At 57.1% G+C, this 24,501-nt stretch overlaps 7 protein-coding genes and 1 non-coding gene across 8 annotated transcripts; 1 reads left to right on the top strand and 7 right to left on the bottom strand.

Annotated features, from left to right (window-relative positions):
- Window positions 1-555: 555 nt before the first annotated feature.
- On the bottom strand, window positions 556-1,435 carry PHSY_004034 (potential forkhead-like transcriptional regulator; the record flags this gene model as incomplete). The annotated part of the gene is made up of 2 exons (XM_012334651.1): window positions 556-789; window positions 1,052-1,435. 2 exons carry the CDS (start codon window positions 1,433-1,435, stop codon window positions 556-558), a joined length of 618 nt encoding a protein of 205 aa, XP_012190041.1.
- Window positions 1,436-4,325: 2,890 nt separating this feature from the next.
- Window positions 4,326-5,513, bottom strand: PHSY_004035 (dihydroorotase; the record flags this gene model as incomplete). Its single annotated transcript, XM_012334652.1, has 1 exon — window positions 4,326-5,513. The coding sequence occupies one exon, from the start codon at window positions 5,511-5,513 to the stop codon at window positions 4,326-4,328; it is 1,188 nt and encodes a 395-aa protein (XP_012190042.1).
- Window positions 5,514-5,878: 365 nt separating this feature from the next.
- On the bottom strand, window positions 5,879-13,712 carry PHSY_004036 (hypothetical protein; the record flags this gene model as incomplete). Its single annotated transcript, XM_012334653.1, has 3 exons — window positions 5,879-6,562; window positions 6,652-6,714; window positions 7,890-13,712. 3 exons carry the CDS (start codon window positions 13,710-13,712, stop codon window positions 5,879-5,881), a joined length of 6,570 nt encoding a protein of 2,189 aa, XP_012190043.1.
- Window positions 6,970-7,094, top strand: PHSY_007621. Its single transcript has one exon. It is a non-coding gene; the product is annotated as a tRNA-Pro (tRNA).
- Window positions 13,713-14,883: 1,171 nt separating the features above from the next.
- Window positions 14,884-19,119, bottom strand: PHSY_004037 (hypothetical protein; the record flags this gene model as incomplete). Its single annotated transcript, XM_012334654.1, has 1 exon — window positions 14,884-19,119. The coding sequence occupies one exon, from the start codon at window positions 19,117-19,119 to the stop codon at window positions 14,884-14,886; it is 4,236 nt and encodes a 1,411-aa protein (XP_012190044.1).
- Window positions 19,120-19,342: 223 nt separating this feature from the next.
- On the bottom strand, window positions 19,343-21,556 carry PHSY_004038 (hypothetical protein; the record flags this gene model as incomplete). Its single annotated transcript, XM_012334655.1, has 2 exons — window positions 19,343-19,918; window positions 21,473-21,556. The coding sequence occupies 2 exons, from the start codon at window positions 21,554-21,556 to the stop codon at window positions 19,343-19,345; spliced, it is 660 nt and encodes a 219-aa protein (XP_012190045.1).
- Window positions 21,557-21,670: 114 nt separating this feature from the next.
- PHSY_004039 (hypothetical protein) lies at window positions 21,671-23,434 on the bottom strand (the record flags this gene model as incomplete). Its single annotated transcript, XM_012334656.1, has 3 exons — window positions 21,671-22,792; window positions 22,943-23,093; window positions 23,262-23,434. The coding sequence occupies 3 exons, from the start codon at window positions 23,432-23,434 to the stop codon at window positions 21,671-21,673; spliced, it is 1,446 nt and encodes a 481-aa protein (XP_012190046.1).
- Window positions 23,435-23,504: 70 nt separating this feature from the next.
- On the bottom strand, window positions 23,505-24,488 carry PHSY_004040 (hypothetical protein; the record flags this gene model as incomplete). Its single annotated transcript, XM_012334657.1, has 2 exons — window positions 23,505-23,939; window positions 24,213-24,488. 2 exons carry the CDS (start codon window positions 24,486-24,488, stop codon window positions 23,505-23,507), a joined length of 711 nt encoding a protein of 236 aa, XP_012190047.1.
- Between the last annotated feature and the right edge of the window lie 13 nt (window positions 24,489-24,501).

Here is a 24,501-nt window from a genome sequence, read left to right on the forward strand (position 1 = left end):
AGGATGACCAAAAGCAGAGATAGTGTCCGGCGAGGTACAAAGAGGGCAAGAGGCTTTGAGGAGCAGCTTTTGGATTCTGCTAGTTGAAAGGGGCACGGATAGGCTTTACTCTTTGATTGTGCTTCGGAGTTTGATGAGGTGGTTTACGAGCTGCGGATTTTGCAAGTATCGGTAGAGCTGATGAGCACGTTTGGTCAACGCCTTGAGATTGGATTTGAAAGGTAGTAGTCGCCCAGACTCTTTCGTGCTGGCGCGCTCATAGTAGGTAGATCGGACAAAGGAGGAAGGCGCGACACGAGCTCTTCGCTGTTGGAGCTTGTGTTGCTGCCAGAGCTGCCGATGTCACGAGCTGCGTCGGACACGGACGACATTGCTGAGGTGAATGAGGCGAGTTCTCTGACTGGATACATGCGCACAGAGCCCGTTCCGTCCGCATCGAGAGATGGAAAGTTAGTAGACGACCCCGGAGCGGGTAGCGGGAAGGTCGAAATCGTCGCTGATCGCGCCCTCGATGACGCGACAGGCTCCTCAGTATGGTGAAAAGATCCGGCCGGACTAGAGAGTCGGCGCATTGACACGGGAGGCACAAACGCTGGTTTGTCGGTTCGAGTCGATCTTGGGGAGGATGCGTAACGGCTTCGGAGAAGCTCGTCCACATTCCTCCGAACGGCAAGGTCCTCGAAGCGTGGCAGAGCGGCGACCGAAGCTGCGATATCGGGAGCGTTTGAGGATCCCGTAGCACTGCACAGCTCGTGAGCCCATTCGAATCGAGGAACGACGGATGATGCGCTGATCGAAGGGGGCCACAGAGCAGAAAGCTGCACGACTGAGCTTTGTGCCAGTGAAGTCGGCTTTTCAAGATCCGGACAATAGGCCCAGTAGTGCCCTTTTCCGAGCTGTCCGCGTTCGCGATCGAGTTTGATAAAGTACGGCTGTGTTGACAGGTTGTGGCGGAGTGTGTTCTTATCAAACATGCATGTTCGCCATGTAAGACTGTCAGCCACGGTGATGTCTACATGCGACGCCACACAGGAGAAAGCTTTTCACTTACTCTCCAGCCTTTGCCATTTTGCGACGTGGCGAAAAATGGAAACTTTTCCTCGAGGTCCCGATAAAGCTGATTGAGTGTGAGTTTCCCCTCGCGACGTTTGAGGATGCAGAGCTTGATGAGTTCCGTATACGGATGAGGTGGGCGTGTTTCGGAGCTGCCCGAGTCGAGTCGCTCCCATACGGCTTGGAAGTGTTGCGATCGGAACAATCGGGACATGGACCTGCTGTCAGAGCCAGACAAAACCCTTGTCAACGGATCATTGCCGACGTGTAGAAAGGTCATCGGCCTACTCTCAGGACGTTCCGATGACTGCTGCTTGATGTTCCAAAAAAGCTCTCGTGGGCGTGACATCTCGTGCTCCGAAGACAGCGGTGGGAATCTCATCGGGCTGTCCGCCGCAAGACCTTTTGACGAATCGTCAGGTCTGCTGATCTGTTGTGATGCGAGCTTGTCAGCCTTTAGTGGCAAGTGTACTGTCGCGCGCGAGCAACCTGCTGACATTGGAAAGTTCAGATCGCGCGGCTGAGACATGTACATGGTGCGACGAGGAGAGAGTATTGGTGAGCAGATTGTCGACCTTCGATTCGCTGCTGTGCCAATGTCGGAGACCAGCGACAATGGCGATTCTTGAGGACACGCTCACTCTATGGAAGAGATTGACCAGCTGAGCCGGCCAGATGGAGATCAAGATACCATAGAAAGCGTTTGCGATGTCAAGGCATGGGGACATTTTGCAACATTGCTTGCTTATAAGCAAAGCAAGCACGGGACTGTCAAGGGTCTGCTGTGCTTGACGCCCAACCGCCACCCGGCGGAATCGTTGGGTGACTGCGCCGATTCTGTTCGCTTTGTCTCGCTCGGTCGGCGCAGTGCACCGATTTGCTGCAACTGCGCAGCGACCGCTGCCTACATCCGCAAGACACCAGGGGACAGCTTGGCGGCCTGGACTGGCTATGCCGTTCAACATGGCGTTACTTCGTTCCTTTCATAAACGGAAGTACGCAGCGCAAATCTTGATTTTTCTTCAGAAACGCAAAATAGGCCGCAAGACAATCGATCTCGAATTTCATGTTGCTACACAAGCTTTGCAATGACGACGGCGGCACCAAAGAGCGGAGAAGGAAGGGCCATTACAGACTCGAGTTTCTATGTGATCCGCCGAGTTCTGGCGGCTTACATGACAGAGACAGGTGGACGAGAAGGTCGTTACGTATGAGGCTTTGTACATCCCACTGCTTGGCAATGTGTGCATGCTCTGCGTGTGACGACCTGCATCGAAGCAACGCCAAACGGACGCCGCTACCGTGATGCACGACAATTAGACTGTGCCTGACAGCCGGTGCACACGAGGAAGCAAGCTGTCGTTTCAGGCTATCGGATTCTCGCTGTCACCTCAAGGACCACGCCGCAAATCACGGATCATCGACCACGGTCTTGAGTACTCGAGTGAGTATTCTCACGCTCAAAAGTGCTGCTCGATGTGGGTCGCAATGAGGCCGCGCATAGTCGGTCCGTCTAAACTCAACGTGTCGCGGATTTAGCACCTCTCCGGTCTGTTCGACCGGCGACATGGACAGGTGCAACGGCAGTGTTATTGGTGGCGTCTACCTTGGATTTGAGCCGCGGTTAACTGAGCTCATTGGGGAGTCTTCGGCCCCGCTCATCTCGATGCTACGCTTGGTCGCTCTGACCAGAACCCTTGGCGAATTCGCGGACGCGGATATTCTCAATTGCAACTCGCTCAGAACTGCTGTAAGGCGCTGTTGGCACGCTTGTTGTGCTAAGCGCCCAGTACATCCGTCCTCGAAGCACAATTGGGCGTAAGGCGTAAGCTCGCCCGCTGCATGGCGTCTAAGTTGAAGCGATCCCTCATTGGATTTGCTTTTGTCCCGCAAACAATCAAGCTCACAGTTATGTCCAAGCTTATTGTTGGAACCCGAGTCGGATGACCAGGGTGCTATCACCTAATGATGTGTCACTGGGATGAAGAGCGCTCTCGGTCAGAGCTCCTAATCCCGATTGAGACGCCTGTTTGTGAATCAAGAACAAAGACGTCGTCTACATTCTCTACCAGCGACATGACGAAGGTTCTGCGAGGCAATCAATAGAGCGATTTCGATCGACCCCACTTTCATGCCGGCCAATTCCTGTCTATACCCACAACTTCATCGGTCAACTGTGGCTTGGGCTTTACTATGACTGACAGTTTGGAGCCGAGCCGCAACATGTTGCCGTGAAGCAAATGAATCTCACGCCATCACTGCTGCGAGAAACGCGAATGCGGATGTTAATGTTCTGTGCAGACAGCAATGAAAGTGCTTCCGTCGGAACGAGACAGTGGTGGTAATGTCGACCGCCATCGTAGGACGGATCGCCACTTTGTGATGTGCCTTGGACATATCACAATCACAACTAACCTCGCAGCTCCGCAAATATGCATTTAGATCTCATCTAAGGCTGCGCCGAGATATCTCTGGCTCTAGCCTGCGTCTGTGCGCCTAATTCGAGGGTGTGACTTTCACCGAGCCAGGATAGTCGGAGCCTCCGGTCCTGGCAGACTCAAGAGACTTTGCACAAGCGGGCGTCCCATTTTGTTTGCGCGAAGCTTACGAAGGCACTGTGGCATCGATCAGTTAGACTCTGAATGACCGCAAATCTTGCTTCTCTACCATCATGCCTTCGTCAGCAAATCGGTCGCCGTGGACTTGTTCGCAAGCCTCGAAGCTTGAACATGTCGATGGGACAAAGCTGATCCTTGTCGGTTTGTCACCTCCCGTCTTAGATCCCCCACAATGGCCGCAGCTCGCCGTGCTGCACGATGGGAGCAACCTCGAGAGCTTGGAGCACACCCATCCGATGCGAAAGATCCGAAGTGAAGACGTAACTTTCAAGACGCCACAGTGGGTCCTTAGCCTTTGTTATGCACATCGAATCGCTCGCTGAGCGCTTCGGCTCCAGCCTCGCCGAACATCGGAAACGTGGATAACCGTCATTGCGAGAAAAGTGACGCTGGCGACCTTGACGGATCCTATCAAACTCATTTTCGTGGTTGACATCAATTGAGGCGGATTCCCACGAGCGCCCCACCAATGCTCAAAATCTCCAATGACTGCGCGCGGCGACACGATTGCCTATCAAATGTATCAAATGAGTGAAGTCGCTTTTGTTTGTCCATCCAAGGATACAGGCACAACGGTTCGAACAAGGAGTGGAAGATCTGCGATATCAAGTTCCGAAAACGAGCCGCTTGACACCGAGCAGATCGGAACTCGGCCTAGGAACGAACAATCTCCCACCCCAGGCGCTTGCCAGCCCAGAAAGGTACCACCTGTACCTTAGACCCATCCGAATCAGGCACCTCACGGAACTCCGGATGCACGTACACTGCAGGAACGGTTGCAGCAGACGTTGAAGACGACGACGATCCATTGTCCACCCTGCGAAGCTTGATGCTGCCCTGCGAGACTTCCTCTTCGTCATCGTAGCCGTAAAACTTTCGACCGTTGATACTGACATAGTTGGAGAGCTTGTCCAGTGCACCAAAGCCTTCGAGAAGAGTGGCGCAGAGAGGAACGAGAATCGATGATGTGTACACACCCGCTGCACATCCGCACGAGACGACACCGGTGGGCTCGAGGTCATCGCTGCCAGAAGCGGAAGCCTTGGTTCCAGGAGCGCCGTGTGTCACTGCAGAAGGGTACTTGTTGGCCAAAGGATGCGGTGCAGAGTCTGAGCCGAGGAAGAAACGTGGGTGGCCTTCGCGGACGACGTCGCGCAGCGCCTGTCGATCGTCGGGATACTTTGCGACCGGCTTGCAAAAGTTGAGAGGCTTACCTGCCCAATCGTCGACTATGAGCTCGAGGTGGTGCGGTGTGATGGTGCAGCCGACCGTGTCGCCACACTGCTTGACAGCTTCTACCGCTTTCCTGGTAGTAGCATGCTCCAACACGATCTTGAGCTTGGGGAACTGACGATGGATCTTGAACAGGTGCGTCAAGAACTTTTCCTCGGCATTCAAGACACAGATGCCCGCGTCTGCGTTGGAAGGAACCTCTCCGTGCAGATTGAGGATCATGTCTTGCTTTTGCATCTCCTCAAAGATGGGGTAGTAGGTCTCGTAATCCTCGATACCGCTGTCCGAGTTGGTGGTGACACCGCGGGGGTAGCTCTTGACGCCGCGGACGCCGTTCTTGGCTGCTTTGGCGATCTCGGCTGGTGTCAGAGCGGGTGAAAGGTACAAGGTGCCGACGAATTTTGTTTTAGGAGCAAGCGCTCGCAATGACTCGAGGTATTCGGTGGCTTGCTGCGTCGAAGTGATGGGAGGTACGAGGTTGGGCATCACGTATGCGAGCGAGACACCGCCCTCGGCGACGTGCGGGGTGACGAGTTCCGACATCTTGCCTTGTCGCAGGTGGACGTGGAAGTCGGCGGGTGCCGGAACGGTGATCTCCTGCGCTGACATCTTTAGTCGATCGTTCGTTGATTGTGATCGGTTGTAGGTGGATGGTGGACAGACGTGAAGCTATCGGGTCAATAGAACAGGAAGGATGTCGTGCCTGTTGGTTCACGAAGAAATAATGCGGAGCCCACTTTTCTTTTTTTCCACCCGCATTTTGTTTGAAAGTTATCTTTCCGAGATCTTTCAGACTTGATTCAAGGAAGCCGCTCAAATCACCGCTTGCAGCCGGCGACGCGTTCACAGACCACAATCTTCAAGCCTCTCAGCCACTTGGCCTGGCCAAACTCGACGTTTGTGTCATGGGATTCCTAATGGCGCTCCAGTGATAATGTCTTCTCCTTATTGCGCCTATTCGAACAGTTCCTGCATCATCCGAGACGCAACCCGAGCAACAAGCCAGCCATGAACGTCGCTCTAGGCTGAAAGTCGGCGACCAGAAAGTTGGTCGTCCTGTTCCAAATCCTCTGAGCGGTGCTTCCACCGTAACCCTTGACACTCTGTTGGGCTCCATTCCCACCAGCAGCGCTGCCTACGAGTCTGTCGTACTTGGAATTGATGGCGGACCAGTTGACCTTGATCAGAGACTGGCTGCTCATGTACTGCAACAGGATGTAGCAGCCTCCGAAGAGGAAGGCAAAGAACTTGAGGCCCTTCTTGATGAACACGCCTGCGCAGATGCCGCAGACGGTTCCGAAGGAAAGTTGGTAGATGTTGACGATGCTTTCGGGTTCTTCTGTGGTGGTGTTAGTGGGAGGGGTGGGAGAGGTGATGGGAGGGGAGGAGGCGTAGGGTCGAGCCGAGTCGAGGTGGAGGGGTGCAGAGGTGAACGAGTTGAGGCCGGTAGCGAAGAGTAGACCGCCAGAGCCGAGGAGAAGTGCCATACGAACGGTGGAGGAAGAGGCGGGAGCGGATGCGGTGAAGATGCGCGGACGCGTGGTGCGAGAGGCAGCCTGGAACTGGGCGCGTGGATCGATACGCTTGCCGTAGTAGCTACGCACTTGTTGTGGAAGTCGCATGTTGAGTCCAACGCGAGACTCGGCCATCGAAGCAGCCTATCGTCAAAGGCCAAGACAACAAGATATTGGTCAGCCAACCTAGAACATTTGGATACGCCAAAGTTGCCTGTGGTCCTACTACTTACCCGACACGCCTGTGGTACAACACGCATCATTGGGAACGCGCTCATCTTGAGATACACAATGGTCTGAAGAGAAGGATAAAGAGGAAGATGCCGTTGCGGAGAGGCCAAGATTGGTGATGGTGGCTGGTTGACCATGGGCCGAACGGATAGCTCATCCGCCGTCTTGCTTTCAGATGGGATGTCAGCTTCAACCCCGCTGTTTTCCGCACCCAAAACCTCCACTTCGCCTCCACGACTCCATCACCCAACACACACGAAAAACCCTCCTATATTGAGCAGGACATGTACGCAAAGGTAATCCCTTCGGGCAAGTAGAGAGGTTGCTTCGTCCAGTGGTAGGATACCTCTTTCGGGCAAAACATAACCCGGTATGTTACATACCAGATCGAGGCTCTAGGTTCGAATTCTAGAGGTGGTCGCGGGTTCGAATCCCGCAGTGACCCTCAAAACCGCATTTTTTGCCGTTTTTTTGGCATCTACGAACTCGGAAAGCCCAGGAGATGATCCTGGTCGAATCTGGAGCGAGATTGTTCAGGAAATGGTCGAGAAAATGGCGAATTGAATTTTGGACAGAGATGGTGGTTTGGCAGGGCGAACAATCTGCGGGGTGGGCAAAATGAAGGCACGGACGTGCGCCATGTGGGTGCACTGACCTCTTCCATGCAATGACACTTTACTTGCTTCCTCGTGCAGCGTCCGCAATGGCGGTGCAGCGTAGCTTCTGGAGGACAAGGCAAGGCGCACAGCAAGAACGCAGTGTCGCTACCAGGGCTTTATGCCACGAACCGTCGTCCGAAAGATGCTCGATCATGCGAGTTGTGACTAGAAACTGAGCCTGCGTCATCTAGGTGTTCCGCACAAGGCGTTCGTAGTTGCTAGAGATTCTCCAGATGCAGAGCGAGGCACCAAAGAGGTGCATAATCTTGCCTTGTTCGCTAAAGCTAAATCACGAATACTCGTCCGTTCTTAACAACTCTCCCAGCTCAGTATGCTGGATTCCTCGATATCTTTCTGCAGGTGTGGCCCGACATGTGGTCGAGAAAACATAGCGACACGCTGAGCTCCACCTCAACTCCAGCACACCTTCTCAACCTGCTGCAGACGAAGAAATAAGTTGCAATTGAAAACGAAACCCATGAATGAACCATGACAAAGAAAAAAAAACACAAAGCTCTTCAAGAGCGTGAATAAAGTGGAAAGTGAAAAGCTAGAAACAGCTCGTCCTACAAAGAAAAGACCGGTCCGGTACCAACAGCCGTGCTCGTCGAGAAATCCAACAACCAAACCGGCGTAGCTTTGGGTACGGCGACGGCCGACTTTCTGACATAGCGCTTGGCCGACGACGACGCTTGTTGCTGCTGCTGCTGCTTCGTCATGGTCGACTCCGACACCCAAGACAGCTGCTGCTTACCCGCCGAACCCCTATCATACTTTCCGATCCTGCCCGCTCCGCCACCGCTCGACTCAATGTCGAAGCGAAGATTCTTGGCGTCAAACGCGTCCTCGTCTTCCTCGTCAAGGGTGCGTCGCTGTGCAGCGGCCCAGTTCAGCCCACTGTTGCCCTCCTCCATCCCAGCGGCGTTGCACATCTTGGCAGCCGTCACAGCCGCACCGCTCTGATTGGTGAGGTATCCGCTGAGACCCGAGAATGCGCCGGTAAGGTGCTGCAGGCTCATCCTGCTCAGCGCGCGCGAGCCGATCGAGGCGACCAGGCTCGACGCGGACGAGGACTGCGACTCATGTCCGTAGCCTGCAATTATGCCGCCAGACTGGGCATGCTGGTGATGGGCGAGGTTGGCGTTCGAAGTGGAATCGAAGCTCTCGCGCAAGTAGGCGGATCGAGCAACGGGCGGTCGTTTGCCGCCAAAGATGCTCGCGGATCGCGACGTGGCTGCGCCGGCAAAGACGGGCTTGCCGTCCTTGTTCAGACGCGCCGTGGGCAACAGTGTGCCGTTGGAAGAGAGCGTGATAGGAGGAAGATCCATGGCCTCCTCCGAGGTGCTCAAGGGGGGCAGGCGATCCTCGGAGAGAATGCCGAAAAAGTCCTCGACCGTGTGCTGGGTGCTGGGAACCTTGCGCGAGCGCGACTTGCCCCACTCGAAGCTCCACTCGCGGTGGAACTCGGGTCGAGGAGATGGTGTGCGCATCACAAAGTCGGCTTCGACAGGAGCATCGCCGAGGCGAGCGGCATGCTGTGGTGGGGTCGGAGGTGCTGCGTGACTTTCTCCGGAACTGGAAGAAGAAGAAGCGTTGGTGCTGTGCTCCGTCGAGTCGGCCACGTTGCTCTTCACAAAGCGTTCGGTGGCGTGGACGAAGGCGGGCTCGGTCGAGCGGTAGAGGTCTGGCGTGGGCGGGGCATTCTCGGCGTCCTGGAAGTGTGCGTCGAAGCTCGATTCGCTCACATCGAGACTCGGTCGTGCGGCATCAACTTCGGCTTCGCCAGCGCCAGCCTCGATGTCGACCCACGCCGGGCTGGTCGCTACAGCTGCACTTAGCGTGCCGTTGCTGTCGGCGACGCTCTCCGACAACTCGGACACCTCCTCGATCTCGTCCAACGTTTGCAGGCTGCCCATGCCGAGCCCGATCAGGTCGCTCTCGGATGAAGGCAGCTTTGCGGAGAAAGAGTCCCCCATGTCCGACTCATTGTCCGTATGAATCGTGTCGTCCGTCATCGTCATCATGGAGAGCGAAGCGCTGCTCTGCGACTGACCGAAGCTACCCATGCTCGAGTCGTAGGCGAATACGTGACGCTTGTTCTTGCCAAGCATGCCACTCGATCGTCGCACGGAGCTGAATGATCCAGAAGTCGACAGGTCGCGGCTCTCGTCAGGAGAAGGGAAGCTGCGATCGGCGGCGGCAGCATCAGCGCCTTCAGCCGAAGTCGATGCCTCCTCCTGGTTGCCTTCTGCCTCGAGCTCGTCTCGCACAGCCGACTGCTGTTGCTCTTCGGTCTCTCGCTGCAATCGCGCCACCTCCTCCTTGGCGTGCAAGTGCTGCTTGCGCTCGTGCTCGAGACTGCCAGCCAGGTTGAAGATCTGCTGGCGCATATCACCAAGTAGCTTGGTGATCTGAGGCGGCACTTCATCGCCTCCGATGGTCGGCGAAAGCTTCGGCGTAGCGTTGGGATTCGGGCTCAGAGCTCCCAGACCTGGGCTCTTGAGCGCAGCCGCGAGGTCAAGCTGGGGCATCTCCAAGGCTGCGAGGACGCCGAGCTCGTCAGTGGGCACACTGCCGCTGCTCTGCTCGATAAAATCGGTGAGCTGCTTGATGCGCAGTCGAGCAGCAGCGCGAAGCTTGCGGTTCTCGTCCGACCTAGCCCTTTCGGTGCGCAGCGTCTTTTCGAGGTCTTGGCAGCGCGAACGCCAACCCTCGATATCGTCTTGGAGTACCTCGCGCTCGGCTTGCAGATCCTCCGAATGCTCCTTGGCCTGGTCTAGCTCGACGCGCATCGCAGCGACGGCATCTTCGGCTTGACGTGCTGCTGTCTCTGCGCGTTGTGCACGGTCAAAGAGGTGCTCTTCCTTGTCCATGTTCCACTGTTCCAGCTCCGCCTTTTCTCTGGCGCTTCGCGCAGTCTCGTGGGCCAGCTCACGCTCGAGCATCTCAACCTGTTTCTTGGTAGACTCCAGAAGTGCGGCATCGCGGTTCGCCTTGGCCTTGAGCTCGTCGTGAACTGCAAGCGGCACACCACCGAGGCCGACGATCGAGTCGGATGCCGAGTGCGGCGACTGCGCTTCAGGAACGGAAGCGGTCGAGGGTTTGTAGATGATCGAGGATCGTCTTGCGGCGCGGCTGGAGGCGGCGGAGCTGCCAAACGAAGGGACAAAGTCGTTGTCACGGGAAGACGAGTTGGAAACTGGCGCGGCAGAAGCGGGGCCCATGATGAGACTACGACGACGCTGTGCTGCGGTTGTGGCGGTGGCAGCGACGGCTCCAGACGCGACACCTGCAGAGGCGGGGCTGGTTGCGGACGAAGCTTCCATGATCGAAGAGAGGTTTGCCTGGCTGCCGAGACGCAGCGCTCGCATTCCTTGACGTGCCGATGCGGTGCTTCCAGAGGAAGCGGAAGTCGCCTCGTTTGACGAAGGAGTGGCCGAAGCTGAAGCAATCATAGAGTGGCGATGAGCACGTAGGATCTGCTGTTGCAGCTCCTCGAGCTGTCGCTGCTCCTGCGTGGCCATCTGCTCGGCGGAAAGGTCAGCCTCGACCGGGCTATCTGCGTCGTTGCTGGTTCGGCTCTGTTCTGTTGACCCAGGCGAATCATCGGACACCGGCGCTGCGACTTGGTCTTCCGAAACGATAGCAAGAGAAGACAAGTCGGGACAGGTGGTGCTTCGACTAGGAAGGGTGGTAGAGACGTCCGAGTCCTTCGACATCTCGAGTATCTGGCTTTCGTCATCCTCCGCGGCTTCCGGAAGCGCGGCAGCAGATGCTCTTGGCGTCGTCTCGTCGGCAATGGAAGGAGCGAATTGGGGAGAGGTCGGGAAGTTGGGCATGGACGGGCTGCTGACGAGACCATTTCTCTGCAAAGGCGTCAGGTAAAGACTGGGCGGACGGGATTTGAGCTTGAGAGGCTTGGGTGCCAAACTGGCGCGACGATTGCGCTTTGCCGTCTCGTCCTGAGCTTCGCGTCGCTGTTTGCGAAGCTCGTCGTCGGCGTTCGCATTCCCGAGCAGCGGCGCCATGTCGAGGCTCGGGCGCTCGCGTGTGGGTGACGTAACATCCTCCTCCTCTTCCTCCTCCATGAGGGTTCCAAGACCTTCTGGATGTGGTGACTCGGCACACACAATCATGGACTCTGGTCGACCCGGGCTGGACAAGTACGTGCTGGGCAGTGCAGGGGACGAGAAGCCGGCAGAGAGCAGCGACGACGGCGAGGGTGCCACGAGGCCACGGCCCCAGGATTCGCGACGAGTCGAAGTGGCGGGAGCGGACATGGGAGTGGAGGCAGAGGCAAGAGTGTTGGTGTTGCCGTCGGATGCCTGCAGGGTCCAGCTCGCTCTCCGCTCGTTGAGCTCGTTCTGGTGGATCTCGTCCAAGTTGGGGATTTGAATGCTCTCGGTCCTGGTGTGGCCAGAAAGACGACGGGAAGCGCGCGATGCGGCGACAATGGCAGAAGATGGACGATCTGCTTTAGCGATGTGAGCGGCGGATGCACGACCCTCGAGCTTCTCGAGAGCAGTGAGACGATCTTGGCTGCTCTCCTCGGCTTGATCGGCAGCATCTGCGATGGCTTTCCTCCAGTCCCACTGCTGGCCGCTCATGCGGCTGCTGCTCCTGTTCAGATTGTTGTTGATGTTGCTGCTGCTGCTGCCTCTGTTTGTGGTGAGCGAGGCAGGATCGGACGATCCAAAAAGCACACTAGCCGATGGAAGGTTTGACATGCGCGAGCTGCGACGCCTCGCCGCACCGGCGGAGTGCAGATCCGAGGCCGTGTTGGTCATATCGAGACCAAGACCAGCGCCGAGACCGCCCATGATCTCCATACTCTCGCGCTTTGTCGATACACTTGGCGTGCGGGCGTGACGGCTGAGACGCCTGGAATGACGCGCAGCTGGAGTTGAAGGCGAAGGCGACAATGCGGAAGTATTGCTTTGAGGGAAGAGCGCAGATGAAGGAGAGACATTGCTCAAGCGCTTGGAAGATGCAGTGGAGCTAGGTCGCAGACCCACGGGCGTGACTGGCCCTCCAAATAGCGACGAAGAGTCGAGGAACTGTTGCGATCGACGCTGTCCATCCATGTCGATGGGCGTCTCTGACTCGGCGGGATGCTCGATGGCTACAACAACGGGCTCCTCCTTCTTTGCGCCGAGCAACGAGATGCTGACTGGGCGAGAGCGGGAATAGCTTCGGGAATGCGAACGCGAATGAGTGCGGGTGTGAGCAGCAGCGCTAGGGGCCACGATGGAAGCAGGTCGACCCAGCGCCGATGCCGTGAGAGGAGCAGGGACGGAAGCGATCGCTTGAGCCTGCGAGAAGAGGGCGTTGGGCGTGATGGAGATGGAACCAGCACGCGAGTGTCCTCGCGCGTGGCCGGATCGAGACGGTGTGCGGGTGTGTGGTGAGACCGTGTTGCCGATGGAAGCTGCCGAGGTGGAAGCTTGAGAGACAATCTCGTTGGAGAGTGCCTCTGCGACGGCTGTAGCCGGAGGCGTGTCGCTGATGCGGACGCCAGACGCTGACCTCGAGTGCGAAAGGGAAGCCGAGGAGCGCTTCTGAGCCATGAGAGCCTGCTTTGCGCGGTAACTCTTGAGCTTCTTCTTGGCAGAGAGGATCTGATCCCCGCGGTCGCGAGGTGTGTCTGCGGTCATTGCTGTCGAGTGAAAGGTCAACGAAGACGGTGATGCGATGACAAAGTCGATGCTGGGGTTGCGTGTGCTTCGTCGTCGGGTGATGGAGTTGGGCATGGAAGGTGGAAAACTGTAGAGGGGAAAGGGGAGAAACGTGTCGAAGCTGCCAGCAGCTGCAGAGGAGAAGGTGGGCTCGTGACGATCGATGCCTGTGTTTGACCAGCAAAAGAAAAGAGCAGTCGGAACCTCACAGAGGTGTGGCTGCTTTGTGAAGGCGGTGGGAGCGTTCGCGCGATCGATGATCGAGGGTTTATGAAGCGGTCGCGCTTGGCCGTTGGGATGTCGGTCGTCACGGGATAAGACGAGATGAGATGCGCTGCGTTGAGTGGGATGTGCGTCTATCCAGATTGAAGAGACGCGTGATGCTGTTGGAGTAGGAGACGTTATGCGAACGGGATGCGGTGCGGAGTCAGGGTGGAGAGAAGGACGACGAAGACGAGAAGAGATGAACGAGACAGTGGATGTAGGGACGCCGTCGCCGTCGTCGTCTTCTCTACAGGAGCCTGCTGAGGTGAAGGTGGATGGTGACAAGGTGAGGTGAAGGAAGCGGAGAGCAGAGCAGGAGGCCGTGAGTGACACGGTAGCTGGAAAAAAGTCAGTCGCCATGTCGGAATCAGCGAGCCAAGGCAACTCAGCAGGAATGCACGACTGCCTTGACACGCACGCGCTTCCTCCCTCTGTCTCTCTTCTCCGGAACAAAAGGACACGCATGTCTCTCGACGCAGCACGCTGCAGGCTGTTACTGCAGCCGCTCGTATGCTACCATTGCACATAATCTCTTTAACGATGAGTGCACTACGCTTTGGATCGAACTCGAGCTTGCACAGAGGATCGATTCGACCACTCGAGGCCATATCGACACACAGGCTTCATGGTGGACACATCGGCTTCCGATGAGTTTGAGCGTCATAATCTCGCTTTCGCTTCATCGCCATCCGAACGCTGCAGATCGTCGTTTCAGAAAGAGAGCGATCCCTCGGCAGACGCCCTTAACCGCTCGCTCACACTCCGCCACGCCACGAGAACAGTGTTGGCTTTCATCGGCACTGTCCGCGCCATCTTCCTGAGAGAACCCTGACTAGTTTGTCTCGGCTGTCACCCCAGTTGTACAACAAAAGCTGCTTGGGCACCCTGACGGTCACATTTCACCGCTTCATGCACCTGCTCTCCTGACGCTCAATACAAAGTAGGAATGCGCATTTGAAAATTCGTCTAATCTGTGACGAAGCGTGAATTCCAGCCAAAGAAAAGAAAGTCGCCGCGTCCCTCGCCGGCGTGGGAAATTGTTAAAGGGCTCATCCCGCCACACAACGCGAACCAAGAAGCAGCGACGCGAGTCCTGTCTGCGTGCCGAGAAGGAAGACAAGTTACGTGACGGGCAGGAAGGAAAATCTGAGACCAACTCGAAGATCTCTTTCGGATCGGCGGCTGAATTGCCTGCTTGCCGATGCAGTACACAGCACATTGACTTTGTCCGTTTGTCGGACTCCCTCCCGCCGACCTGTCTGTCGAGGTCCAAGAAGGTATCGTGAGGAAAGACCTCGACAGCTATCCTGGAGTACGAGCACGTCTCTGAGCTGTATTAGTGCGACGGGATAGGAGCATCGCGCATCAGCGGGCTGCAGGCTGCGCGCTGCAAGGATGCTTGCATCGAGGCACCCAAAGCCATGTTCAGCTTTCGGCCCCTCGTGCAATCAGTGCACGATCCTTCCCCCTGTGCTCTCACAGTATCGGTATGCAGCAGCAAAGACGTATCAGTCGTGCCATCCACGTAGCAGATCAGACAAGCCTGTTAACAGTTCCAGAATATCCAGACTCCAAGATATTGCGATGATTAAAGATACAGGTTGGATGCACAAAAGTTGCAATAAGGTGAACAAAATTAAGCGGCGATAGGCTGTCTTGGAGTGGCGACGTTCGAGTACCTTCCTGAGGCGCTCGAGTTGTCTGCCATCTCAATACCCAACCCCTTCGCCTGCCCATACTGCAAGCTGTGCAACTCGCGATGGACGGCCGGAGGGCTGGGATGGTTCAAGGCGTCCTGCATCATCTGCTCTCGTGTCAGTTTGCGCAAGTCGCGGCTGGCGTATCCCACCGATCGCGATCGTCGTAGCGTGGCGGTTTGTTGGGCGGAGTCCAGTGATGGCACCGCGATCAGCCTTGGCATGGACTGAGAAGCCGACATCACTGGCTTTGCATCCGTGTCATTTGAGAAGAGCAAAGCTGCGCGTGTGTGAACCCTCCCATCGCCATCAACGCGGTGGCGCAGGCTCGAGTCACGCAGCGGAGGTGTTTGCGAGCGTTGGTCTTCGCGAGCATAGTGTCGACGTCCCTTCCATCGCTGCCCGAGTGGCGAATGCTGCAACCCGGCACGGCTGAGCACTGTACCGTCGTCCGACAGCTGTTCAGTCATCCGCCGAGGAGGCTCGGGGAAGTCAAAGTCCACAGCCAGCGACGATGCGATGCTGTTCGAGGTGTCCGGACGCACCGCGGCGACGGGAGCATCGGTCGCAGTGTGGAAGGAGGCGACGCTCCCCGTGTCCGAGTTCTTGCGCACCATCGACGAGCGAGGAATCGAAAGACGCGACGAAGCTCGTCTCTCGGGCACAGCAGGAGGCTGCAAGCCGCCGCCGCGTGCGCCAGTGTCCGCTTCTTTTGCTGTGATTGCGGCATGCTCGCCGTCGACTTGTGGCACAGCTTCGCGGGGCTCGAGTCCGACCAGAGCCAGTCGTGCTGCCAGGAGCGGATCATTCTGCTTCTTGTGAGCATACTTTTGCTGAAGATAAGCTTGGTGTCTGGCCTCCTTCTCGGCGAGTCGTCTCTCTCTGTTGATCAGCTCCAGCTGCTTGGCTCGTACCGCTTCCTCGGAAGTCGCATACGTGCGTTGCTTGGCATGCTTCTTGCTGTCGTCCTGTGCCTTTTCATCGTCCTGCCGAATCGGCGCCGGCGCTTCTTGCTGGTCGTTCAAGGTCTGCGCATTCGCCATAGGTACGAATGGCAAAACGGGCGCCAAGGTCGGGTTGAGCTGGTCGATTGCATGGGCCGTTTTCTTGGACGACAGGGACGCTGAGCGTCGAGGGTGTCGTGCGCCTGATTCGCGCTGCACCATGACGGCCTCACCGATACTTCGAGTCTCGCTGGCATCGCGGCGGACACGCTTGGAAGGTGCCCGTCCGAGACGAATCGCCTCCTCCATCGACTGGTTGGAAGCTGACGCAACGAGCGCCGCATCTTGCGGCGCTAGGCGCTGCGAGTCTTCGGGATGCTTGCGGTCGTGGAAAGCGGAGAGTCTCGCAAAGCGCGGGCCATCAGATGTCGCCGAGGTGGGAGCAGATCGACTTGCGCTTGTCGAGGATTCCATCGCAGCCGCACCTTGGTGCTGTGGCGAGCTCGCAGCTTGAGGATTTTGCTTCGGCACACGGAGGTGCGAAGCGGATGCATTCGGCACGAGCTGGGAATCCGACAGCTGCTGCAGCCTACGATCGAGATGCTCGTTGAGTGTCCTTTGACGTTGAGCTTCTCGTTGGTCGACGTGTGTTTCCACATCCCCAGTCGATGCGTGTTGTGCAATCTTGCGAAGGGTGTTACTGCGAGAGAGCGTCGGCGCCTCGGCGGTTGGAAGCGGTCGATCGGCGCCACCTCCACCAACCCAGTCCTGGACTCTTCCCTTACCAAGCGCTACCACCTCTGCACGCCTAGCTTGACCCACTTCAGCCTCCAGAACGCTCAAGGCATCCTCGGAAAGTCGACTTTCGCTCCATTGGCCGCTGCTACGCGCCGTGATACGAGAAGCGGTGCTCGATCGTCGTGCCTGCTGGATCGTCGTTTGGCTGTACGTGGATCCCACGGATCCGTCTCGTCGGTGCTGGCGGCCGCGCAGCGAATGCTGCGATGCAACGGGGCTTTTCGCCGGCAGGGGCCCCACCATGTCAGCTTCCGGACCTGCGGCATCGACGGTCATGGGCACTTCCGACGTTGGCTGAGTCGACTGCCCAAGCGCGGAAGGTACACTTGCGTATCTCACAGTGGAAGTGTGGGACGCCTCAGAGGCAGCACTGGAGAGACTGAGCTGGGTTGGGGCTTTCCCAGCGGCACGCACGCGAATGGTACTGGCAGCAGAGGAGGGGACCGATCTGACCTCGTGTTTGGTGTCAGACAGCACCGTGGTCTGCGAGGCCGATCGCAGCTGCTCTAACTCACCCTCTTGTGTACTTCCGATCGGTGTGAGATCGCGTGTCATCTGCTCGTCAGAGCCAACCGCGTTGTTAGAAGGTCCGACAACAGGACGGAAGAAGAGACCGTTGCTGACATGGTCATCTTCGCGGTTGTCGTCGGAGGCGTCGGTGTCGGTGTTGACAACGAGCTTGCGCAGCTTGAGGAGCGGTGTATCAGCCTCGCTGGAGCTGATCAGCGACCACGGCCTGTCGAGCGACGCAGAGGTGTCAGCAACGCTAGGCGCAGCCGACGTTCGGCGTCTCTGAAGCAGGGAGGATGATGAAGCAGGTGCGAGGTTCTGCTGAGTCGAGACCGACATCGGTGAACTCTGATCGATCACAGCTTTAGGCGAGGCCTTGCGCGAAGGTGTGCTCGGTTGAACATCGATGCTTGGGCCATGCGTGTCGAGGAGCTTCGAAGCTTCCGAAGGGGCGCCAATGAGGCCAAGGACGTTCGCAGCGGCCTCATCACGCCGGACGGAAACGTCTCGCGAGCTGGACTGAGGTGAGGACTTCCTTCGATGTGGGCTTGTCATCGAAGAAAAGGCAAGCTCAGGCGACGAGGCGGGGCTGCCGCCGAGCGGCGAAGCGTCGCGATGATCGACATCGAGGGTGCGAAAGGCCTTGCTGTACACGGGAGTACTGGAGCTACTGTCAATGTCTTCTTGCTTGATCTCGGGAGGAGGCTTACGCCTGATGGCGCTCCTGGATCGAACGATTTTGACGGGTGAATCGGCGGACTTGGGTTGGGAGACATCCTGGATGCTAGCCGGCGACTTGCGCTCTGTGTCAGACCTTTCAGCATGGGCGGGGACCTCAGCAAGCTTTTGCTTCCAGCTTTCAATTTCGGGTGTTGAAGGCCGCTGCGGTCCCTGACCTGCTGCGCCGCGTCCTAGTTTGAGCCGATCCCGCAGTGAAGGCCTGCGCGAATGGCTAGAAGCGGTCGGCTCGTTTGAATGACTCGAGCGACTTTCAGCAGCTGGGTATCTCTGGCTCAGTGTCGAAGCGTCGGCTGGGAGAGGAGGTGACGATGACACGGAATCTGGAACGTGGCTGCTGCTGCCGAACATGTGACCGATCATTGAGAGACTCTTGCTGCTCTTCCTGTGACTGAGACTGAAGCTGAGACTTCGACCACGGGTGGGACGGGGCTGCGGCGGCGGCATTGCGGCATCGTCTGCGACCGTTTGAGATTGAGAGAGCGGAATGACACTTGAGGTAGGCAAGGATGCCAAGGGCACGGAGCGACTCGTCGAATGCTTTGTCTGTTTCTGGCGAGACGGATCCGGCGCCGATGATGCTTCTTGCGATGATTCGTAGGGGAGGGCAGGAAAGGAAAAAGCAGAGAATTTGCAGCTCTGGCCGTCTGCTGATTCCCGCTGTGCTTTCACCGTGGCGGCACCAATGTTGGCTGAGGGTCCGGCGGCGGTATCGGATGGTGAGGTGGCTGGAGGCGGAGCCGGCGCTCCGCTATGAATGAGGCCGGGAGCTGGCTTCGTCGCGTCTGGTGCCTCTCGCCAGTCGGCAGAGATGATGGCCAGCGGAGGAGAGCGTTTATTGAGGGAAGCGCTTGCATCTCGTAGCACAGGAACCGGGTCGGCCATCAAATCAGGTTTGTGAAGGGCACCAACGGGACCGGAGAATGACTTCCTGCGCCCGAAGAAGCGTGACAGACGACCTGATGAAGCAGGCGCGTCGCCCGCCGGCGTTGGCGTCGTGGCGGAAAGGGATGGTGCGACAGTAGCAGCGACAGGCGCTGAAGCTACAGCAGAAGACGTCCTCGACATGGCATTGGCTCGAGAAGATGGTGTGGGAGTCGTTGCTTTCGGCGCCGTTTCATCAACGCGCACGGTCGTCGAGTCGCCAGAGGGAGTTCGACGACGGAGGCTGGCCCGTCGCAGCATGGCGCTGCCGATAGTGGATCTGTCGCGGAGGGTGCTGCTGGTTCCTGTCGAGGCCGAGGCGGGAGGAAAGCGTGATCTGGGATTGAGACTCTTGCTTCTCGAAAGCGTCGATGTCGTTCCAGGTATTTGTGGAGACGCGGTCGTCTCCAGGGAAGATAGTGGTTGGGAAGATGACTCGGAAACGAAAGATATCGACGCTGCCGGAGCGGACGCTGGTGATGAGCTATCGAGGGGTGTAGGCGAGAGACGCGAGGAGACGCAAGCAGATGTACTTGGCAGACCGAACAGCCTGTCGTACTGGTTGACGGAGGGCGTAAGAGACGAAGAAGAAGGAGCAACGACTGGCGAAGAGACGCCTGCGGGAAGCGGTGAGTGTGCCCGAGAATTGTCCCGAGAATTGTTGGCAGAAGGGAGCTTGAACGCTGGAACAGTAAGACTCGGAGTGCGTGATGGTGCACGACCAATGCTGTGGTCGTCCGAGACGGAAGAGCGGGGTGGTCTGCCGATTGTGGCGCCTGCTTGAAGCTCTTGTGTCGGGTAGAGAAGATCGGCGTGCGTTTCTGTGGTAGGATGCAGTTTGGCGGTACGCCCAAAAGTGAAACGTCGGCGAAGCGAGGGGGTGCGGGGTGCTGACGACGAAGCGAGTGATGTTGATGGTGGTGGCGCTGTCGTATGGGAAGAGGTGGACGCGACGGGTGTTTGTGTGTCCATGGTTGTGCGGGGCGAGGATCGCCAGAGTCGATCTGCGAAGGGCATGGTTGACGAGGAGAGAAAGTGGCGCTAGTGTCTCAAGACATAGCTGGGCAACGTGGAACGGTGGTCAAGATGGAGCAAAGACGGGCCACTCGAAGAGGTTTCTGGCAACGTCGGCGCGCAGATGATGCTGACCGCATGGAAGCGATGCAGGGCTGAATGTCGGAGTCAGGAGGAGCCGGCAACTGTTTGTCCTGTATGAGAGGATAGGTTTGGACAAAGCCGGAAGATGGAAGGAAGCGCAAAGGAAAAATTTGTGGTCGAAGATGATCCGCGGTTTCAGCTCAGTCGGTCGATCATGTTACCGAGAGACGGAAGTGAGACAAGAACTAAGGGGGCGTAATCAGCGGAGGAACAAGAGGTAGGAAACCGGGCCAGTGGAACGAGGCACGACGATTGGGACCATGCAAGCTGCAACGCCATGCCAACTACCGCCGCCCCGCCCTCACACGCACATGCACACGCCATCATGCATGCATGCACGACGAATCGAGCCTTAAGTCAAGTCACACGAATGTGATCCTGTGACAGCGAACAACAATGTAAGTTGGCTGAAGTGGAGTAGGCTCAAAGGGACCGACCACCTTTTGTAAGCTGGCCAGGCACACAGCCTGTCACGTTGGCAAGCGCGCGTGGTCTGAAAGCGAACAGCAGGCGCTACTCTTATGATACTTTAGCGCTAAGGTACGCTGGACAAGAATTCCCTTGCGTGCCTGAACAGCGAGGCGACCGACGCCGGGCACAAGCGCCAGATTTGGCGTCATCCTGTCTCACTCGCTAAAACGCTGGATGAAAAGTAATCAAATGGCAAAATACAGAGTGTCATCATTGTTTGTATGCGGTCGTGAGAAACCTAGCCGCTCATCGTCCTGAGATGTTGTCCTTGTTGAAGGTGACCTGTCTTCTCTGCGTACGACCTGTTCCGAATCGACCAGGCTTCCACTTCTGTCTGACGAACCCCTGTTGGTGCCTGTCTAGCAACTCGACCATCGAACCGCGACCACTGGTTACAGGGTGCAAGGATGAAGCAGTGAAACAGGGTCCCACTTTCGGTGCTGAAAGGAAACCCTAAAAATTCAGGACAAAATTTTCCCATCCTGTAGGTGTTTCTCCTAGCTCGACAAGCTAGATCGTCAGCAACAGTGTATGGTGTGACTTGTGTGAAACACTCTGCTGGGCATACAAGATTTGTTTTGCAACTCTATCTCAGCTGTAAAAACCTTTTGGTAGGAACGGCAATTTGGGTACTACGCTGTCCGCATCCGTGGTGTGGTTTGCGGAGAATGAAAACAATTCCCAGCGAAGCATTCGCCGTGGATTCCAACTTCCCTGCTTGTGTCCATGGTGACACACTCACACAAACCTTTCTGCAGCGGAGTCCGGTGTCGATCAAGACATTCTCATGATCATATTCATCTCACTGCTGCTGCTGCTGCTGCTTACGGGCTCCGGTGGAAGCTTCAACATCTTGCTGCCAAAGACAAGACGGGGCGTCCAAAGAGTCCTTGTTTCAGGGTCCGCGAGTCAGAGTATCAGACCCCACACAGGTGCTACAGTAACTCTATTGTAGCCGAGCGACGCCCTGCTTGCTTCGCCTGACCTTCCGATTTTCGTAGCCAACGATCAGCACACTCGCATCGCCCGATCCGACCAACCCTTTCCGACAGCAGCGTCTCATGCACATTCTCTCCCAGCCCGCCGCACAGCCGCCAGACTTTGCCTTTGTAATCGCAAACGAGAACCTAGCATTTGTATGGAATTTAGACTACCGACAACAGAGTGCGCAAGCCACTAACACCTAGAGAAGCATGCTTGGCATGTCCTCAATGTACTGCTTGAGCTTGACCAGGAACGTCACCGCTTCACGGCCGTCGAGCAATCGGTGGTCGTAGGTCAGAGCCACAACCATGATCGGTCGGATCTCCACCTTTCCATCCACCACCCACGCTTTCTCCTTGACGGCGTGCATACCCAGAATAGCCGATCCAGGCAGGTTGAGGATGGGCGTGCCGAACAGCGAACCGAACACGCCACCGTTGCTGATGGTGAACGTTCCGCCGCTCATGTCTTCGAGCGTGAGCTTGTTGTCGCGCGCCTTCTTGCCGAGGTCCGAGATCGCCTGCTCAATTTCGATGAGCGACATGCTCTCCAGGTTCCTGACCACGGGTGTCACCAGACCCTTGTCCGTCGACACGGCAACAGACAGATCCACAAAGTCGCGGTAGACGATCGTGTCACCCAGACCAGCACCTTCGATGCTGGCGTTGGCAGCGGGCACGTCCTTGAGCGCCATAGCCGATGCCTTGGCGAAAGCCGACATGAAGCCGAGCTTGACTCCCTTCTCCTTGAGGATGCGGTCCTTGTGTCGTGCGCGGAATGCCATCAGGTTCGACATGTCGATCTCGTTGAACGTCGTCAGCGACGCCGCCGTGTTCTGCGACTGCTTCAAGCGCTCAGCGATACGCAGGCGCATGCGCGACATCTTGACGCGGTTCTCCTCTCGGCTGCCTGCCGCGGTTTTCGATGCAGAAGACGACGAAGACGACGACGACGATGAAGAAGATTTTGAGGATGGGCTGGACGACGATGAGGACTTGGAGGGAGACGACGAGTTGGCGGCCGAGGGTCGCGATTGCGGGTCTGCCGAGGGAGAGGGCTTCTTGTCGTCGCTCTTCTTCTCGGGCTGCTTGGACTCCTTGGACTCTTCCTTCTTGGGCTGGTCGTCCTTCTTCTCCTGCTTGCCATCGTCCTTGCTCTCTTCCTTCTTCTCCGACTGCTTGTCGCCAGAGCTGGCGCCCTCAGCGGGAGCCTCACCGGGCTCAAGCTTGAACAGGTCCTTGCCAACCTCTACAGTGTCCTCCTCGTTTGCAAACACCTCGGTAATAGTACCGGACTGAGGAGCATTGACCGAGACGTCGATCTGTAGAGGAAGAAACATTCAACAGATGGTGGGCAGATGATGGGAGCAAAGGAGGTTAGACTCAAGGCGATGCTACAGATAGAGCCAGCTTGCTGCGCACATGTGGGGTGCGCTGGAAGCGGGTGCGTGCAAGGTGCATATGAAACTCACCTTATCGGTCTCGATGGTAGCAACCTCCTCGTCGGCCTTGACAAAGTCGCCGACCTTCTTGTTCCACTGCTTCAAGGTACCCTCGGTGATGGATTCGGCCATCTGGGGAACCTTGACGATCTCCTTGCGGCTCGAAGAGGAAGAGAAGCTCCTGTTCGTTGAGTGACGCCAGTGTATGTTTCGATTTGTGAGGGCATTCATGAAAAGTGCAAGCGTGCGTGCAAGTGTTGCGAAGCAGCAGATATGAAAGGCAGTGAAGGTCAGTATTTCATGCTGCTGACGATCGTTGTCGCTGCTCCAACTAGTGTTGCATGCTTACCTGTGAGCAGCAAATGCGGTGGTCTGAGCACCGATCGTGAGTGTCCTCTGGGCGGCCGAAGTGAGCAGTGTTCGTCGTGCGACGGCCGGGGTGACCATGCGGACCGACCCACTTCGGAGAGCGAGGCTCCTAGCGGCGCGGGCACCGGACTGGGCGAAGGTTCGGGAGAGCATGGCGACTGCGACTCGGTGGATTTCCAAAGGAATGGTGTGTCCTGTCCAGTGTGGTAGATGCGCCGTTGATCTAAGTTCGAATAACGACAGCGAAGTTGATGAGGAAGGTGGAAATGGAAGAGGAGGAAGGTGTTCGGATGGAAGAGCCGGCTTGTGGAGAAGGACGAACAGGGCCGACAGCCAAAGTCAACGTGCCTGTCGGTGTTGTGTGTGCGTGTGTGTCAGAGTACGTCCGCAGTGTGCTGCTGTGATGACGGTTCTCGAAAACTGCGTCTGGGCAGATGGGCCGAGGGCAGGAAGAAATTGTTCTTCCATCCTCTCTTCTGAGCCGGAAAAGCCAGGAAATGAGCGACGACGGCTTGATCCGTCCGCTTGCTGGCTCGACTCTAGGAACCACATTCTCTTGCGACGCAGCCAAATTCGTAGGCTCGCATTTTGTGACGCAGGTGGAGTTGTCGAATTCCAACCACTCCTCTCGATCGGATACACTTTTTTTCGATGCTGCCTGCCCAATTGAAATCAGCCAATTTAAAAAACGGATCAGGTCGAGCCTCGGTTTTGTATTGAATTTCTCCCTCACCGCCGCCTCGAGCGGACGAGCCAGCCTGTCTCTCTCTAAGCCGGACGGAATTGGCCGAAGCGAGCACATCCTAGGCCCCCTTTCGTGGCAGGTAACAACACCGTCCCTCCGAACATGTATCGCATCTTGCGTCCGAGTCATGTTGTGGATGCATGTTCATCTCGGGCCTAAGCAGCGCCTATACTCAAAGAGGCCGACGTCGAATGCAAAACATGTGACGGACAGATTGCAGCGACCGATATAGGAGCGGATCTTTCCGTCCGCGCTGCTATTCCTCGGCATACGCGGCACCCTCGTGCTGCGACGCTCCCTGAACCATCCGACGAGAATTGACCGGTGTGCACGAAGAGTGTGGCCCGCGGGTCGGATCCTTGTCATTCGTCGAGCCTTTCTCGTCGGCATTACTCGCATTTCCACCGACACAACTACCACTTCCGTCTGCTCGACATCAGTCGAATACAATGTCTCATACATCTGACAAACGATC

This window comes from Pseudozyma hubeiensis, assembly GCF_000403515.1.
Source record: "Pseudozyma hubeiensis SY62 DNA, scaffold: PHS38, whole genome shotgun sequence".
In the NCBI taxonomy this organism is placed as follows: Eukaryota; Fungi; Basidiomycota; class Ustilaginomycetes; order Ustilaginales; family Ustilaginaceae; genus Pseudozyma; species Pseudozyma hubeiensis.